General features: G+C 35.5%; 1 protein-coding gene across 2 annotated transcripts in view; it reads right to left on the reverse strand.

Moving 5' to 3' along the window:
* Positions 1-3,174: 3,174 nt before the first annotated feature.
* The window catches only part of LOC149160981 (long chain acyl-CoA synthetase 4-like), an 89,762-nt gene continuing 72,589 nt past the window's right edge, over positions 3,175-20,347 (reverse strand). For both annotated transcript variants that reach the window (XM_089436863.1, XM_089436862.1), the window contains exons 11-19: positions 20,151-20,238; positions 19,931-19,997; positions 19,688-19,763; positions 19,438-19,555; positions 17,273-17,518; positions 16,926-17,065; positions 4,243-4,425; positions 3,919-4,038; positions 3,175-3,543 (exon numbers count right to left, since the gene is read on the reverse strand). In XM_089436863.1, coding sequence (XP_089292989.1) covers positions 3,508-3,543; positions 3,919-4,038; positions 4,243-4,425; positions 16,926-17,065; positions 17,273-17,518; positions 19,438-19,555; positions 19,688-19,763; positions 19,931-19,997; positions 20,151-20,238 — 1,074 coding nt within the window. In that variant the 3' untranslated portion in view covers positions 3,175-3,507. The remainder of the gene's footprint in view (positions 3,544-3,918; positions 4,039-4,242; positions 4,426-16,925; positions 17,066-17,272; positions 17,519-19,437; positions 19,556-19,687; positions 19,764-19,930; positions 19,998-20,150; positions 20,239-20,347) is intronic.

Raw genomic sequence — 20,347 nt, forward strand, 5'->3', positions numbered from 1 at the left:
GGTTGAATTGAAGAATGTAAGAAGCAACTAGCAGCAGAATTTAACATGAAAGATATAGGTCTGATGCATTATTATTTGGGACTAGAAGTCTAGCAAGGACCTGATGAAATTTATTTGGGTTAAGGAAAGTACGTGATCAAGATGTTGAAGAGGTTTGACATGATGGACTACAAACCAATGACCACTCCAATGATCACAAACTTGAAGAGACTAAAGAGTTCTAAATCGAGCCCTGTGGATCCTTCCAAGTATAAACAACTGATTGGCTCATTGATGTACTTGGCGAATACTCGAGCAGACATATGTTTTGCAGTAAACATTCTCAGTGAATTCCAAGTGGAGCCAAAGCATGATCATTAGATAGCAGCAAAACATAAAATGAGATATCTGCAAGGAACTATCCACCACTGCCTAAAATATGATAGGAGGATTGATGTCCACCTAATTGGATATACAAATTCCTACTAGGGAGGCAGCGAACAGGATGAAAGAAGCATTACGGGGGGCATGTTTCAGTTTGGGATCCTCCATGATCTCATGGATGAGCAGAAAGCAAGACACGGTTGCTTTGAGTAGTGGTGAGACTGAGTATGTTGCGACCTATGAAGCAAGCAGAGAAGCGGTCTAGTTAAGGAAGTTGTTATCCGACCTATTCGAAGGACTGATGGACCCTACAATAATACATTGTGACAACACCAGTTGTATACAATTGTCTTAAGACCCAACATTTCATGGAAAGGCAAAACATATAAACAACAAGTATCACCATATTCAAGAGCTTGTACAAAATGGTGTGTTGCAACTACAGTATATCTCCACCGATGAGCAAGTAGCTAACATATTAACGAAATCTCTTCCTAACAAGAAGCTTGTGTACTTGAAAGACAATCTTGGTTTGGTTGATATATCCTCCCTAGTTGAGATGGAGAGATAAACACATCATTCTTGTCTTCGCTTGGGAAAACATAATGGAGGATTTGGTAACCATTTGGCATTCGATTCTCTTTGAGGATGAGGCAGGGAATCCAAGATAAGAGTAGTCATGGACTGATATTCTTTGAGGACTAGCTATCCAAAACAAGAATAGTCCAAAGAAGGCCATACTCGGTGAAAAATTGGGTAGTGTATGCACCTTCAGATACAATGATGATGGTGTCTATAAATCATTGGTTTCGTCAGCATTGTGCTCTAATTTTGTGGAGAGAGAGATGTTAGTCAAGGCCTTGCTATGTGACAATGTTGGTTGATATGGTGTTACACATATGGGTTACCAATCTGACTCTTCTTATGAGATCTCTTCAGATTGAGAATGTCCATGTACCTCTTATGAATACCTCCCTAGTTAAGAGGGGGTGTTGAAAAATGTGTAACTAGGTTCAGTCTTCATAAGTATGAAATGTACCTTTGATTCTTGTAAATTGTAAAATGAAAAAAATATATATTATTATTATTTTTGAGCATGTGTTTCATGATCAAGATCTTTTATTTTATAGATCAAAAGAGTCATTGTCATAAGTTGAAGACCCCATCGAGCACATTGTAACTTGTAAAGAAATTTATTTGCCTTTAAAAGTGGCTAAATACCCTCCAAGACCAAGTCAGCGTGGCAACTAACAAGTCAACCTAAAGGAAGAGCCACATCCACCCTTGAAGAGCCTATAAATAGAAGAGTAACTTGTTCTACTTGACGCAAATTCACTCAACACTCATTCTAGCGAAGGAAGGGGAGGAAGAAGGTAGCGAAGGAGGAGGACAAAGGAGACTTGTGTTTGGGCAATTTTTTCTCTCATGTGCTAAAGAGGACTAGGGTTTATGTAACAGAGCTATCTACAAGTTCGATCTTGGAGAAAAGAGGGCAAAGAGTTCAAGCGACAGTCACCAAGGGTTACTCTCAAGCTCCAGAAGTCAGAAAAGGCAAGCGAAGGTCCGAGGAAGGCTCTAGAGGAATATCAAAGTTCCCAGGTGTGGCAGCAGCAACTGTAAGGAGGCCAAAATTTCATATCTACAGTAGGAGGCCGAAAATCTTGCAGCGAGAGGTCAAATAAGAGCTACTGGAAGAGATTTGACTGGTTTTTACTAGATCGAGGTTTGCACATCACCCGAAGAGGTTGGTCTTGGTCTTGGATGGTATTGGTCTCAATCTTAAGGTCATGGAATTTGTCAATTGAAGAATATATAAGTTAGAGGAGATTTACGGGTTTTCCTCTCAAAAGGAGAGGTTTTGGCTCTGGCTTGCAGCGTATATTGTGTGTTATTGTTCTTGTTTTGGTAGTTATTTGATGATTCATACATATAATAAGGAACAAAGCAAATAAGTAAGAAGACATCCCAAACAATTATCAAGTAAAGAGAATTGATTGTAATCATTTCCCTATAGAATTCTCAACAAAGAAAAATTTCACATAGTAATAACAAAGTAAAACAACTACGTAGAAGGTCAAGATGACACAACAGAGAAAGAAGAGTGAAGATGAAATGAACAATTGTTTATATTATATTCGTATTTATATGGTGTACATCTCTAGTTTATTTTCAATGGATGTCATTTGCATGCATCTCACTTTTAATTTATGTTTCTTATAGAGAGGATTGAAAATGAATTCAACAGTTGTTTTTTATTATATTTGTATTATATTGTGTACACCTCTATTTTACTGTTAGTGGTGTCATTTTCTATGTTCTCTCCATGAATCTTATTTTTAATTTATTTTTCTATAGAAAATCTCCATGAATCTTATTTTTAATTTATTTTTCTTATAGACTAATGTGTCAAAAGTAGAATACAATTATGCACAACCTAATTTTAAACCTAATTTTATAGATTGATTTTATGTATTGTTTATAGTAACCTTAAAATAAAAATTAGTTGCACAACTTTTTTATTTGTAAACATGTTTGTTAATTATATTTTATTTGCATTTAAATTGAGGAAAACATGTATAAAATAAAAATTTATAGCTTTGCAGTTCACTGAAAATCCTCGCAAAATTAATTTACAAATTTGAAGTCAATTGATAAATTTTTGCATCTGTTTCATCAATAGTTGAACGATATATGCAAAACCATTTGAAGGACACAAGTATAAAGTTACTAACATTTTAACAGTACTTTGTTGCTATTTCTATAATAAATATTAGCAATCCCTACCATGAAAAAGCCATTATTTAGACTAGCTTTTGATCCCAAAAAAATACATTAAGAAAATATGTTCACATTCGAATGAAACAATCAATGCGTACCGAACCATTGAGTATTGAATAGCATATGTTGGTAGCCAATCATTAACCAGATGGCTTTTTCCTAATTTTATTATGAAAATCAGCATATACATAGCCCTATAATATGCCCCGTTTAACAAAACAAAAGATTACAAGGGAAATAATAGAAGCGTTGCATACTAATGGGACATAAATCAGGCCTTGTACATGACACCATTAAATAAATAGATTCAATATAGACAAGGATATTCTAATTTATTGTGATTTCTCACTTTGTGTGCACTGCAACTCATTTGAGGCTTTTGTATAAATCTTCAATAATATCCTGAGGAAAAACACAGTTCGATATTTGTTAGCAATAGAGTGATAATGGTAGAATTATATGCAAAGCCATTTTCACCAAAAATAAAAAAGTTTTTGTAAGTAGAGGAATCTTAGTCTCTTTATAATTCTCGGCCTATCAACTAAGTGTAGAAATCTTTGGGATTCCTCAATTCACAAAATGTTATTAATATTTAGTGAGGATTTTGTAAAGCATTTTAAACTTTTAAAGAATTTATATATTTTATAGTAATAAGATTTTCTCTGTATACCAAAGATTGGAGTGGTGAAACACGATTGCCTACACTGGCTAGCAAAATAAGCATGTTAGATAAGAATATGCAACAAAAATCAGATGTAAATAAATGGGTGGGAATACCTTGTAGTATTTCAGTAGTTGTGGCCGCTTCATTTTAAATGTGGGAGTAATCAAGTCTCTTTCCATATCAAATGGCACAGGATCAAGGTGGATAGCTCTTACACACTCGAAACCCTTTAACTGAATTTGCAAAGCAACAGGAATAATCAATTACTTCACAAGTTAACAGTTAAATATTCCCCAGAAAGCAATTTTAATAGGTTAGCTGATCATGTCACAAAGCTCATGCTCCTGAGTTTCTGAAACTAAGCAACAGAATATATATTTCAGGAACGCCAATTACAATGTATGCAAAATGACAGGAGAGCAATCATTTGAACTCACCTTGCTACTTTTAGCAACTGCATTAAGTTCATTCAAAATGTATTCTTTTGCCTTGGGATTTTGGCACAATGCAGTAAAATCTCCAGTTTGTCCATTATCTGTGGCCCAACTTTCAAGTGCTCGTTGATTAGGTATAACAACAGCAACCAGACAAGATTCGAAGCTATTTCCGTAAACCCAAATCTGAGTCATGGAGGACAAAAGATGAGTGTCACAAAATCAATCTGCTTTCTAGACTAAACTAAGAGAACAGCAAAGCAATGAGATTATACAATAGTTTGTCCATACACCAAAATTACAGTATTAAAAAGACAAAGTGATCTTTTGCTATCAGTTTAACAATACAAAGGCAAAATAGTGGTTGTGATTAGATGTACAATGAATTGTCTGCATTTTTTTGTGAATGATTTGGCTCTTTAAGTCTACCAAAACTGATAAATACCAATAATACAAGTAACCAGTACAGAGTTAGGAAATTTCATGTATGGCACCTCAGACAGAAAGCCAGACACAAGCATGTAGATGTGCCACAAAGCCCAATTGTCTTGGACAGAAGCATCCATAATATTAGTATTCCAGTTCAAGCAGATACAAAGGATATTACAACACCTATCGCACCAGCAGAAGCATGGTGATCTACAAATTCATGTGTTCATGTGTATAACAGAGATTTGAATCTAATTGGGGCATACGGTGCATCGAATATTGACACTAGCACAGACCCAACCTAAATCTGGATTTGATATGTTGTGAAGCTCAAGGATGCAAATGTCGTTTATACATGTGACCAACATATTAAATACTAGAACTGAATCTAAAACTTTGCAACCTCAAGGTTACTCTCAGAACCAGGATTAGATGGGGTCTGCTAGTAGGAACGGATTTATCTTGTGGCCTAAGCTTGAGTTTGGCTGTATTGACCACATGCCCCAACGGAAAGACACCTGCCTTAACAGCATTGCTTTCAAGGAAATGACCCATCCTAACAGTACTAAATGCTGTAATCCTTCTTGCAATGGACATGTCTTCAGGTATGACCTTAAGTCAAGTCACCTGTCCTAAGAGAACTGCATCCCAGGAGATCATCCATACCCTAACAATACTATGCCAATCATGCTCAACTGTGGAATTAACCATAAGTGTTGGTTAAGGGGTATTATAATCCTCATTTGCTTAAGACATGCACTGACCATAAAACCTGAGGTCATATAAAACCAAAGTTCATTGTTTATTGCTTAGTGCTTTCTTGATGTCAACTCAGAAGGATTATCTAACATGGAAAATAATTTCTCCGTAAAAACAAGAGATTACATTAGAAACTACATCCAACAACTTTAACTTCAAGATACAGTTAGTTCAACTTCTCCAAGTCCCATGCAGTTTTTACTCATTTTCATAGAAGGTGGAAAGGCAAGTCACTTCTGTATATATGTTTTTTATTAAAGGCTAGCTTGAACCTAACCACAATACTAATGTATTTGGAATGTCACACTTACTAAACAATATTTTGAGCTGCATCTTAAAAACTAAAAAAATGATAACATGAATCTATGAAAATATTAAAGTTTTAATGGCAATTACTTTGCAAGGTCTTGAATTAGTGTTTCATTCTTTTTTGTGTGGGGACTCGTAGAGTGAAGAGCAAACATCAAGCTCCAACTTAATATCAAATGTCCTTTTCTAATTTGTGAAGTTCTATATTAATGTTATTGACATGACATATGACTGTTATGTAACTAATCAAAGCTAAGTTAATGTCACGGGTTAAGCCACCATAAGGGGTGTATACCACTAATAGAGAATCTGAGAGATGATGTATTTCAGAGAGAGAAAGATGGCAGCTTAAATAGGAGCATTCCATCTTCAGACATTCCATGTAGTATGAGATCCCAGTGAGATATTATTGTCTCTATAGTGATTCTAGGGGGTCCCTTTCTACCTTCCACTACTCTGATCAGAGTGCCTAATCCTCTTCATATGCAAGGTCATTACTTACGAAGTACATGCATTAAAAATTCATCCAATAAATATAGTTTATTGGCATCTGCTGGAAGGAGGAGGTGATCACCTCCTCCTTCCAGCAGATGCCAATAAACTATATTTATCACTGTGATTCTAACCATCAAAGTAAACGAATAAACCAGCTAACATGGGCATAAACAGAAGGAGTTTATTGCATCTTCAACCAATAAGTTATAAACCAGCATAGAAAGAACACTACACAGGATAAAGAATCAAAAAATGGACTGGCCAAATGCTGCGCAGAGTTTATTTCAAAGTAAAAAAAGGTTATCTGTGAGAATACCTAGAGAACACAATGAATTGTGAAAAAAGGCAATGTGATGTGATATGATATGTCAAGGCATTTAAACCTTAAGGTAATATCACATCTGTTGTTTTGACGAGCCGTACAGCTGCCAGTTATAAGTGATTACGGGTCTTGTTGACCACTGAAGTTGCATTTGAAGATTTGTAAAAGACTCCATGATCAAAGTACACTTAGAGCATTCCAGCCCCATCAAAACAGTCAGAGTTCCAGACTTCATCAGGGCTTTTAAGCCCTTCTCTCCTTCTCATCATTTTGGTCTTCAGATTCTGCAGCCCTGTGGGGATATTGTCAAAATGATGCTAGTATGATGAAATAAAGCCATGTAACATACCTTGGCAGCTTAGGACTTTACTGGCAAGTGAGTTCACCCTAGGGGTTTTTTTTTCCTTAGCTAATTAATTGTTTCTTTTAACATTGAATAATTAGTTGAGTAACTGAGTTTTTCTCCCAAATATAACCCAAAGCTGGAGTGTGGCTTGATGGTAGAGTCTTAGGTGAGCCTTAATGTCTATAGTCAATGTATATTACCATACTAGATCATCTCTAAAATTTAGCAGAATTTGGTTAAGTATAAGTGGCAATTTTTAATTCTTAAAAATTTCCCGCAGAACAGGATATTTAATAAATTTTTTATGTAAGTTGTGTTGAAAAATATGGTAGCCATGGTCAGTTTTCATCTTGAAAAAAGAATTTAAAATTTGCCTCCAAATTTTATTAGGTCAGCCGGGCCCCTAGAGGCACCCATTCAACCCCACTTGAAGGCTATTTAAAGGAGATCGTTTCTCCTCATTTGGACACACAATTTTGACACATATCTCTGATCCAACGAGATTACAGGAGGGTTGAAATTTCACGAGGCCAAAATTTTAGGGAGTACCGAAATTTCAAGAGCATGGTTTTTGACAGGGCATTTCATCATGATGTTGGTCACTGGTTTGGTTATCATTCTGCTATTGCTATTTATGACATATAGATGAGTCTGGAAACTCTCTCTCTCTCTCTCTCTCTCTCTCTCTCTCATAAGGAAGAACTTTTTTGGGTTTACCCCTTGTGGGTTTTTCCCTGGCTGTGTGCCTAATTTTTTTGTGTCTCATCTCATTGTTTCATGGTTACTTTACTGCTATTTCATGTTTATTAGTTGATGTTCTTATTTTGTATAATTAACTAAATGATATTGAATTTTAATGCTATGTGAAACTAATGTTTAATTGATCATTGAAGTAGTTATCAGGTGAAGAAAAACTCAATTCTAGCAGGTTCCCTAGAAAATCAACATGGTATCAGCGCTGGAAAAGAAACTCGCACCCTTTTCTATGGATTGTTTGAGGCTCACAATTGTCTCTGTTCCGGCCTGGTTCTATGGCTCTCTGTAATCTATGTATGGTATGTGGCTCATATTTTTTTTAAGGCACGCACACTTACTTTGCTTCATGCGTTCTTGTGGCTCTTTGTGGCTTACATCCTCTGTGGTAGCATTTTTTATATAATTACCGTAACTCATATTTTATCCCTGTGGCTAGTATTCTCTACTCTCTGGGACTAAAACTTATTATAATTTGGGCAGATTCTTGTGGACTTCTATTTCTGTGAATTGAACAAATGTCAGTGGCACTCTATCTCTATGGATTAAACAAAATTCTGGAATCTCTGTGATGTAGTCTCCTATTCTTAAATAATGTGAAGTAGTCACCTATTTCAGTGATGCTATACGATCTGTGTGTATCTATATGGTTTGCTTATGTCACTCTGTGGCTCGCTTTCAATAGTTCGATAGCTCATATATCTCTATGAGGCTCTCACTTATCCCCGTAGATCATATTTAATATTTCTAAGTGGTCTCGCTTCTGTTATTACTAAGTACAGTAGCTCGCATGTACTATTACCTTCTCACCTTGGCTTTTAAAATGGCTTGCTCAATCCTCTGAGGCTCATATTCATTTCAAATGGCTCACGAGTCACTCTTTTGTTACTATGATTCACATTTACTATGGTGACTTGTCTATGATTTGTGGCTCAAATTATATCTCTGTGACAAGTATTATTTATCTTTGTGCCTCACATTTTGTGACTATCATTATACCTTCTCTAGTCTCGCATGATTATCTTTGAGTGACTTGCATTGCCATTTCTATGGCTCGTGTTATTTATGTGGTTAGCATTTGTATCTCCATGGTTCGAAAGTTGAAATATGAACTATGAATCATAATTATGACATTACAGTGACAAGTTGACAACTGTAATCTACATATATGAATCTATATACATGGAGCATGATTATGATATCTATGATACTATTATGTCTTGTGTTTGTATCATGCTTGTCAGAGAAAGAGACCTCAAAGCTTAATTCCTATCTGTAGATAAGTTTGAAATGGTGTTGAAATCGAATTATGACGTTAGCTCTCCTTATTTAATATATAAGCGTTGAAAAGAAATCTCTATCCATATCAAAAGATGATGTCTCTTTGCAAGTTTGCTCAAAAGGATATACCATATATATAATATATATATATATATATATATTAGTATTCAAAGCTAGAGATGACGACTTTATATGATCTATGATCTCAATGTTGTATCATATCTCTGTAAGTAGAAGTATTATCTCTCACCATAAAATATATAACATGAATTTTGCGGAAGAAAAGACGTGGGAAAGTATCATGCAGATTAGAAAAATTAGCTCGAGTCCTGAATGATAAATTGTATTATCTCTGCTTCTTGACAAGAAGGGTTTCTTAAGTTGTAAATCATATCTTGACAAACGAAGAGAGCCTAGGGCTCTTGATCTCTAGGTTTATTTGCTAACCCTAGTTAGAAATGACGACATGATGCAATAACATATATAGATATGTTGAGAATCTGTGGATTTATAAACCTAAAATGTTATTAAGGTTTGATGTTATAACCCTAGCTATTCAATTTACAAACCCTAGCTGATAACCCTACCTCAATATAAAAGAAATCGTTGGGCTTATGAATTGATCTAACATCTTGATGTTGACGCTGATTCGCAAGTTGGATTCTAAAAGGATTCAAGACTAAGAGAAAGTTGTCTTGATCTCAGAAGATAAGTATCTTGTGTTTCTTTTGTTGTTTCAATGAATACTAAGTGTGTATAATTTGTAAAACCCTAGGTTGGGTTTGGAGAAGAAAATCTAAGTCTAATGGACCTAACCCTAATTCCTTCTTTTATGAAATTGAGAACATTATAGTATGAATAATATAAGTCTCTTTATAATCTCCACTCTTTAATAATGACATGGACAAGCTTATCTCCTTGATAGTATGGACCATTATGTCTGATTGATAAAAGAAACCATAACACTTTGATATTAATGATAATGATGTTGACTTGATAATAATGTGGACTTGCTGATGACATGTTGAACTCGTCGATAATGATGAGGATTTGTTGATGATGTGGACTCATGGTGTAGACTCGTTAACGATATAGACTTCTTGATGATGTGGGTGTGAACTCTTTATTGATGTTGATGTAAACTCCTTGAAGATGTGGATGATGGACTCCTTAATGATGTAAACTCTTTGATATGGACTTCTTGATGATGATACAAACTCCTTAAGGATGTTGATGTGGACTCCTTAATGATGAATGATGTGGACTCCTTAATGATGACGATGTGTATTCCTTGTTGATGATGATAAGTATTCTTTGTTGACAATGATGTGTGACTCATTCATGACATGGATGATATTCTTTTTAACTCTTTGATACTTACTCTCTGATGATGATGATGATAATGTGGATGACATGGACTCGTTGATGACTTGGACTCATTGATGATGAGGACTCGTTGATGATATTGATAATAATGATTTTGACTGTTGATATGAACTTCCTATAGATGATATGTACTACTTATGTGGACTCTTTGGTGATATGAACAAGATTCCTTGATAATGATGATGATGATGTAGACTACTTGATGATGATAAAGATATGGACTCCTTGATGATGATGATTCAATGACTCTCCTTAATGATGATGATTCGATGACGATGTAGATGATGATGTAGACTCCTTGATGATGATGATTCGATGACGATGTAATGATAATGTAGACTCCTTAATGAAGATGATTCGAGGATGATGTAGACTACTTGATGATGATGAAATGATAAAGTAGACTCTTTGATGATGATGATGGTTCGATGATGATGTAGACTCCTTGATAACTTGATGATGATGTGGATTCCTTGATGACGCGGCCTCCTTGATGATGTGATTGAACTCGATCTAAGAAGGCCAAGATCAAGAGGGAGCTAACACACTCTCAAAAGATAAATATTATCGTGATTGTTTCTATTGATTATTTCATTATGAGTCCTTTGGCTTGCTTGGTTCTTCTTGTTCTTCCAAACACTCCTCGTGAGGATTGCAAGTACATAATAAAGATTGCCAAGCTATGGTAAATCGTTGGAAATGATGAAAGAACAATGTGACAAAACCACTCGTGATAGGCTTTGTACTTAGAGGGAGAAGACAAGATTAGCCTGATTGAAGCATGTTTCTATTAAGACGGCTAGAAGTTTTGAAGACTGATTTTGATCTAGATATGCTAAAGATGAGCTCGTCACTTTTCTAAGGACTTCTGTGTAAGAGGGAGTTGCTTTTGAGGCGTGAACCTGGTATCTTTGGCACAATGGATTGTAGGTCCATCGATATTTCCCTAATGAATGATTTGAGGAAGTTGCAAGACTCTGATATTGATTGATTCAATGATCTATTTTTGTTTCTGCTAAATCCATTTATTATCTGCTATGGATATTGATATTCGCTTTTGTGGTTGTCAATGATTGCTTCTATGAGAAGCCACTGTTGAAGTCTAATATTGTCTGCTTATAATTGCTAATGTTTCCTTCTGAGAGAAGCCCCAGCTAAAGTTGGATAAACAGTTGAATGTTGTTGTTTGCTGAAATGTTTGAGATCCACCATAGCTACATTTTTTATGTTGAGCTGGTTGTTGATGTTTACATGAAGAAACTAGAATGAATAAGACCCCCCTTGAAGAGGGAGCACTGATTACATAGCATCATATTATGGACCATCTCCTATAGGTTGTGTGTCGTGAGACCTTGTGGTCCGACAGATGTATTTTTGATTCCTCCTATAGGTTGTGTGTCATGAGACCTTGTTGTCTGGGAGATGTATTGTTGATTCCTCCTATAGGTTGTGTGTCGTGAGACTTTGTGGTTCGGGAGATGTATTATTGGTTCCTCCTGTAGGTCGTGTGCCGCAAGACCTTGTCATCCACGAGATGTATTGTTGATTCCTCCTGTAGGTTGTGTGTCGTGAGACCTTGTGGTCTGGGAGATGTATTTTCGATTCCACCTATAGGTTGTGTGTCGTGAGACCTTGTGATCCAGGAGATGTAATGTTGGTTCCTCCCTTAGGTTGTGTGTTGTGAGACCTTGTGATCAAGGAGATGATTAAAGATGGATGCTATGTATCTTTCCTTATGATGATACTAATAATCTCTTCCTTAGGTTGTGGGTTGTGAGACCTATGATTGGTTGGGAAGATTGATCTTGACAGAGAGAATGAAAGTACCTTCGTGGCTAAGGAGTGTTGAAAAATATGGTAGCCATGGTCGGTATTTTCATCTTGAAAAAGAAATAAAAAAATCGAATTTAAAATTTGCCTCCAAATTTTATTAGGTCAGTTGGGCCCCTAGAGGCACCCATTCAACCCCACTTGAAGGTTATATAAAAGAGATCAATTCTCCTCATTTGGACACAATTTTGACAAACATATCTCTAATCCAGCGAAAATACAGGAGGGCTGAAATTTCAGGGGGGGGCTGAAATTTCAGGCAAGGTCAAAATTTCAGGAACATGGTTTTTGACAGGGCCCTTCATCATGATGTTGGTTACTGGTTTGGTTATCATTCTGCTATTGTTATTTATGGTGTATAGATGAATATGGAAACTCTCTCTCTCATAAGGAAGAACTTTTCTTGGTTTTCCCCTTGTGAGTTTTTCCCTGGCTGTGTGCCTAATTTTTGTGTCTCTTGTCTCATTGTTTCACGGATACTTTACTGCTCTTTCATGTTTATTAGTTGATGTTTTTCTTTTGTACAACTTCCTAAATGATATTGAATTTTAATGCTATGTGAAACAAATGTTTAATTTATCATTGAAGCAGTTATCAGGTGAAGAAAAACTCAAATCTCGCAGGTTCCCTAGAAAATCAACAAGTTCTAATAAGTGTTGTCTAGAGAAGTTGTAAGGGGTATGACTACTCAAAATTAGACCTCTACACCTCAACTTTCTACTAAGACACACTTTGAGGATCAAAAAAACATTATTTACCCCTCAAAACCTATTTTTTCTAAGTTTTGGCAAAATTTGGCAAATAAATTAGCCAAAAATTAATAATTGAGAGAAAATAAAAATTATCTCCAAGTCAAAGATGCACAAAAATTAAGTGGAAATTCACAAGGGGTAAAATCAAGTCAAAAAGTGATGTGGATCCCATTGATCAAGGAAGATAACCACAAGAAAAAATTGGCGGACCTTAAGCACAATGAATCTCCCAGCAAAATCGCATTTTTTGAGGAAGTGATCTGAGTTAGTTGATTTGAATGGATTAAATAATGGAATGAAAGGGATTTGATTGAGGAAAATTATGAGAACGCTTCTAAAGTGGTCCCAAGTCCCATACCACTCCACCCAGCGACTTCCAGTTGCAAGTGGCTACCTCTCTTGGAGATTGCACAGGGCATCAAGAGGAAATTCAATTGCTTGATGGTATCTAGACGTTTCTCAAGGGGATCAAGACGTTTTGCATTGGGATCAATACTTTGCACTTGGAGATGGATCTATCATTGGGATCTACTCCATTTTTTCTATTTAAGAGGGCCTCGAACTTCTCATTTGTAATCATAATTCTATGTAACGCTTAGATGATGCTACTGGGCTAGCAGCTCTGCAAATTTTGTACTCTATTTTTTTAGATCTAATAAAGCAAAATACTTTGGGTTTATTCATGTGGTGTTATTCTTCTGCTTTTGAGATATAATTGTTTCAATTTGTGCTTAATGCTCTACTTGTGCTAATCGATTTATTATTTCCACTTGCCCGGCTTTGGATCTATTGATGTACACTATCTTGTGTTAATTTTTGAGTTGGAGGACCACTCTAAAGGGGGAAGCACTAGAGGGTTCTTGGTTGAACCCCTTGCCTTCTTTTTCATTGTGTAGTCTAGTTCCTTGTGGATAATATTTTTTTTTCAAATGTGTAGAAGATCTTTGTTTTCTGAAGCAGATCTTGAGCGTGGGGAAATTTTTTGGTTGAATAAACCCACTTCCCAGATCTAAAGGTGCAAGAACCCACATTAATTTACTTCTCTCAAAGTCTGATCTAAAGATTGAAAAGGGAGTTTTACCCTAGATCTCTAAGACGTCTCATTTTTTAATTCAATATCTACTTGTTTTATGCAATTTTCAGTGACAAATTTAGCTTTTAGAGGTTAGTTAGAGGGTTAATCCCTTATTGCTTGCATAAGAGCGGAGGTGTCCTCATACTCTTATGGTTGGCATTTGTATTTTTAATTGCACATTCTCTCTATTTTATGATCTGATTTCTCTTACATCCGATATAACCTTCTTCTATGCCTGTGCACTTCATTGTAGAGGCTTGAATATTGGGGTTTTTGGAGGCATCTTGAAGGGATCCACAATTTGAGGCTTTAAAATCAAGAGATTTACACACTTGAGACCTCTTACTACCCTATTCTGTCAATAGAATCCTTCTCTCCCTCTCTTGCACAAATCTTCTTCTTGAAGATTTGGAAGTTGAACCACTAAAGCCAGATCTCTTAGAGGAAAAGTGAGTTTCCTCACCTAAGGAACTCTTTCATTGTGATACTTAATAATGTAATATTTTATCATTTTAGTCTTGTATTTTGAGGAGTATTTTCCCCTTGAACTCTTTGTTGTAAACCCTCATCAAGATCTAAGTCCCTCACTTCATTATAAGAGGGCATTTTTAATAATAATAGAAGGAAAAAAAATCTGCTTGAGGGAGCTTAGGGATTTCCCCTTGGCATCCCGATCTCCTCATTTGGTAGGAGGATCTTTGGGTGATTGGATACTAGCTTGTTTCATTTGTTTTGCTAGTTTAGTTACTTGTTTATTCACATGTTAGATCTCATCATTAATTTACATCTTTCATTCTGGGTTATTTAGCACATTGAAGTACACTCATTTCCATAGTTGATTTACTGGCTTAGATCTAATTTATTCACTGCTGATATAACTCATCTTATTGTTGGTACATCACTTCATTGTTCATTTCATAGTATAATGTGTTTGCATTCCACATCTTACAAGTTGATGCAAGTGTGACAATTTATTGAGCTATATGTGGCACTATCAACAACAACAAAAAATCCTTGTCATTAAGTACTTGTATTATCTTCACATCTTACTTGCATTTGCAATTTTGTTTTCTCTAAAATTCACCTCCAACCATAAGCTTGGTTGATAGACTTTTAGGAAATCTTCCTCAACTTTCATTCAATTTCCCAAGATTTGAGTTTGGAGGAAAGGTAAAACACATAACCTTGCAGCTCTCTTGTGTAGCCAAGTCCCTTGTAGGAACGAATGCATGCGGGTAATCTTGAAGAACTAAGTGGGTATCGTTAATGAAGCCCTAGCTTCCTCACTTAGCCTTCTTGCAACCACCTCAAGTCCTTACCAAGTTAAAGGAATTGAGAGGACATAACACCCTAGAATAGGCATTAATAAAATTAACCAAGACCACTTTATTTCACACACTCACTTACAACTTTGGTTCACTATGTAAATGGTTATTATTTAAGCTCTTTCTCAAACGAGCATCTACATTTACTTGCAAGCATTTCATTTTATACTCTTGTACTTGTCCATTTCATTTTATATTCTTGTACTTGCCCATTTCATTTACATGCTCATATTAAGTTTCATTTGATATCATTGAATCATGTTTGAGCAATTTCACTTTCAAGTAAAAATTTGTATTCACTTTCAAGCTCTATTTCCATTCAATTGCTCATCTTTCAAAGTTGTATATAATTTTTTGCTATTGTGGTTCTGTCTTGATTCACAAACACTTGTTTTGCAGCTTACCATTTTTTGCAACTTGTTGTAACTTGAAAGTTATATTTTATTGTAAGTATTGTGATTTCATTGTGAGCATATATTTCTTGCAAATATATTATTATTGGCACTGGTCTATCTACAACTTTCCTTGCAGGATTTATCCTGAAACTATTTGATCTATCTACATTATTGAAGTTTATACGCTCATAGTTATTTGTACTTGCTAATCAATTACATTTCAAGTTATTTGAATGGTGAATTCTTAATTGGTTTAATTAACATCATAATATCCTAGAACTTGTTAGATTTAACAAGCCTTCCTTAAAAATCTTCCTTAGGGTCTACCCACTTTGGCTTAGCTAGGAGAGAGCTTAGACAAAGAGTTGGGAATAGGTGACAGCCCCTTCTATGAGTGTTGCCACAAAGAACACACCTTGTGGGGCCGAGGATTTTTCCCACCAGTCTTGGGTGTGCAAAATCTGTGGACAACAGCTCTTAGTATGAGTGTGCTTCTGTCCAAGGAAAGTGTGAAGGGATCTAACCCTGCCATTGCCCATCGGTTTACACCTAGTATCTTACACTTCCCTGTTACTATCAAAAGAAATCTGCAGATTCTTAACCCTACACTGTGCTTGTGGTGCGATGTTTTTTTCTGCGAAATATGCATTGGTGAGGATGCAGTGTGCTTGTGGGGTGGTGTTTTTGTTGTGTGAAATGTGTCTTGATGAGGCTACATGCTTGTAACGACGGTTGAATGAAGATGAGAAATTATTTACCTACTATCTCCATATTGTGTTTGGATTAAAATTGTCAGGAGTTGAAATTAGACTCAACATGTTGCCCATGAAGAATCAGTATTCATTAAGGCTAAAACAAGCATGAAAATTTATTGCCTTTCCATATAGACAAGCAGGAGTAAGATCAACTGGTAGAACCTCCTGCAACCAGGTAATTAAATTGTAATTAAGGACCTAGGAAATGGTTTTTGCTAGGGTTAGAGAGGAGCCACCAGGTATGGTGTTCCAGGAAAATAATAATGACATGTGAAGCTTTAAATTATAGATGTTTACTATTCACTGGGGCAATAATATCAACAGAAAGAAACAGCAAGGTCATCAGAAAAGTAAAAACATTTAATCAAACTACTTCCAGATTATGAGATATGCACTCATATGGAATCAATATCAGAATACAGGCCACTGATATTCTTACTAGTATCCATATTTTATAGTGGTAAGCACACATACCGAATCAATAGCAGAACACTGGCCATACACATTCTCGAGATTTTCCACTGCAACATATTCTCCTTGTGAAAGCTTAAATATATTTTTTTTTCTATCAATAATTTTTAGTGCTCCATTCGCCTGCCACTCCCCAATGTCACCTGAAACATCAATCCACTGTATTATCCTCCGTCTGACACTGAATTAGTAATTTCCTTCACCTGAGATTTATAAGTTTTAAATTGAATATATAAATATTGAAGCCTTTCTATTTGGAAATATGCACGGCCTTTAATTCAGTACATCTAACATTTATTCAAAGATATATAACTATAGGAAACAAATAATCCAACAGAAAACACACATACCTGTGTGAAACCAACCATCAACCAAAACCTCATTTGTAAGGTCTTCACGCTTGTAATAACCAGCAAATAAGGTTTTGCCCCTTATACAAACCTCTCCACGCGGTACTTCTGAAAGTGCATCATATCCCATTTCAGGGACAGACTCAAGGCAGACATCAATATTCGGAACAGGTGGACCAACAGTCCCGATCATTGACATTACATTTGGAAGGGAAACAAAACTTCCCGCACAAGTTTCTGTCAAACCTGACAACACAACAAGAAACACGTAACAAAATTGAGAAAATTAGCAGACTGAATAATACTTATCATTCAAATCAGAAAATACAGGAATGAAAGTAAATTAACATAACACCAACTAATGGAAGGATGCATAACTCTATATACTGGAGGGAACCTCGTGACAAGAAATAATTAATTCTCAAACAAGATATATCTTTTAGTGGCCGGGAGATATATGTGGCAATACTCTTTAGTTAGAAATCCCAACTTTCTAGCTTCTTGACAAGCAATTGCAAGTATAATAACTATTCACAAGGTTCTTTGCCCATTTGAAAATCTGTTGATTTAAATGAGCATGCAAGATATTGCTTACTAGCAAGATGTCTCCGGCAAGCCTTACTCTAAACTAATGGAGGATCTAAAAAGTAAAGTAGTGTTGTTAATTTTGAATGGAATGCAAGTTATATTTTAAATTTTAATTTTCTTGAAGATGATGTATAGATATGTACACACAAACAGATGAGGAAGTACAATAATTTGCTGAGGACGAGTTCCTATGAGGAGATGTCTTTTTGAATCTCATAAAAAGAGGTGTTTTGATAACTTTAGTTAAGGCAGAGAGAGAACAAGGTACTCTCAAGTCAAACTCTGTTTGACACTGATGCCAAGCCAAGTCCCAAGTCTGATTTTCTATTAGTGAGTTAAACTTTTCCATGAGTGAGTCAGACCCGTAAGTACAAGTGAATTATTCCTTTCCCAGAAAATCCAATTCAATGGCAGATGAAAAAACTTGCCAGCATCAAATATAAATCTCAAAAAGGAAATAAAAACGTCATTTTGAATGAATTTGCTGCCAATATTTTCCCAATCTTTGCCAAGTTTGAGTTGAATCATATCCTCTGGCCTCACTAAGTCATTTGTTGAGCCACTTTTTTCAACACTGAAGTATATTTTGTTCCCAACCATTTTGTGAACATCTAGGCATCATCAGTTTGGAGAGTAAAACCATAAGGGGGCATTTAAGGGCATCAATTAATCATAGGTCTCATTAAATTTGTCCTAAATGAAATGAGGTTGAATGAAATTATCAAACAAATGAGTTTCCCTTCCATTTTTTATTGAAAATGGCAATGCTAGTTTTAAGTGCACCAAAACTTGTCGTGGACCTTATATAAGCTTCAGTACAATGTTTTGCATTTTTTATGGTATTAGGTATATCAAAATTTGGCAGTTTAACACTGATATTTGCAAAATTGTTCCGAAAGTAGATCCAAACTAACTTGATAATCCATATCTTATAATTCCCCCAGCCAGAAATATGCTCACCCAAAAATATAAATGTAAAAAAGTTCAATATAAATGTTTCTTACGTAAATTTCTTAGTCCTAAATAGGTTCGTAAATATTTGGTTAGTGCTCACAAAATTGACTGGATCATTGATTTTCGTTATTAAAGATTTAGCTTCAACTGACCTATCAGCCATTTCACAAAATGTACAATTTATGGAACTTTTATAGGCCCTTACCAGAACTAGGGTATCATTACAGCTATCAGGGAGGTTTCCTCGTTGCTAAATATGATTTCTTAATTTGCAACATAGAGGATCACAATCACATGCCATATAACATAACAACATCCAATTTTACAAATAAATCATCAAATGCCCTAAACAAGTTGACACCTTGCAAAGTTGTATTTCAAGGACTTACAAAGGTTAAGGCAGATTATGAACTCTCTAAAGTCTATTCAGAGATAGTAATGATGTCCTTTGAATTTCCTAATGCTTGCCAGAAAAATCCACATAGTTTTTATGAAATCCCATTTCAAAGATACTGTACAAGGAATGGCTTGCTATGCAGTAAGGCAATTTTTTGAAATGTATTAAACATGTCCATAACTTGACGACAAAACCAAGCCATCAAACGCACATAAACTGCACATACCATAGCCCTGTACAACATGGCAACAAGTGACTACTCGTAGAAACTCTTCCACATGTTTTGCAAGTGGAGCTGCTCCTGATAACATTACACGGACACGTCCTCCCAGACCTTGTTTAATCTATATCAATAGAAACCAAGTCCACTCGAAATGTAAATACATGTTATAAAGATAATAACCAAAGACACCTATTTTCAAATATCACCAATCCCATAATGATATAGCAGCCAGTAGGAAAAGAATTTCACCAACCTTGCTGAAGACAATTTTATCAAAAAGTGGAGATGCTTTTTCATGTTTCAACCCTTTGCGCATATTATTAAGCTTGCTGTGATTTTATTTCAAACAAGCATGGATTAAAAATCTGGAATTATTGAGGACACATGTCCTTGATGAAAATTGGAAATCACAGAGGAAGAAAGAGTTCTACAAAGTGAGATTAAGGACTTGATAAAAAAATTACAAACTGGGGACTATGGTATTTTTAAATCTTACTATTTGTATGCAAATTCAAACACTTTTCTATTCAAAAATCCTCCAGCAGCGATCTTCTGGTTTAAACCTGGAAGAAGTGACATTGAGATGATAAATAAATAATAGCTGATGTCTCAAATGAACAATTAGAAATAAGAATGCATCAAGCATGTATCTGAAAGCAAGATATACACTGAATTGTATTTTTTTCAGTTAGACACTATAGATTTGCATATAGGACCTGAATATATGCGATCAAAGACACGTGGGACACCACAGAAGACCGTTGGTTTTAGTTCTGCAATATCCTCCACCAAAAGCTTCACATCCTGCGGGAATAAACAAGCATTACTGTGAAATCAAGAAACTAGCACTAGATTTTTAAGTGCATAAAGGTGGTGGACAATTGAGGAAAAAAAATAACACAAAGCAGTATAC

This window comes from Pinus tabuliformis, chromosome 5_2 (genome assembly GCF_031772625.1).
Source record: "Pinus tabuliformis cultivar Carrire ecotype Pingquan chromosome 5_2, CPIR1, whole genome shotgun sequence".
NCBI lineage: Eukaryota > Viridiplantae > Streptophyta > Pinopsida > Pinales > Pinaceae > Pinus > Pinus tabuliformis.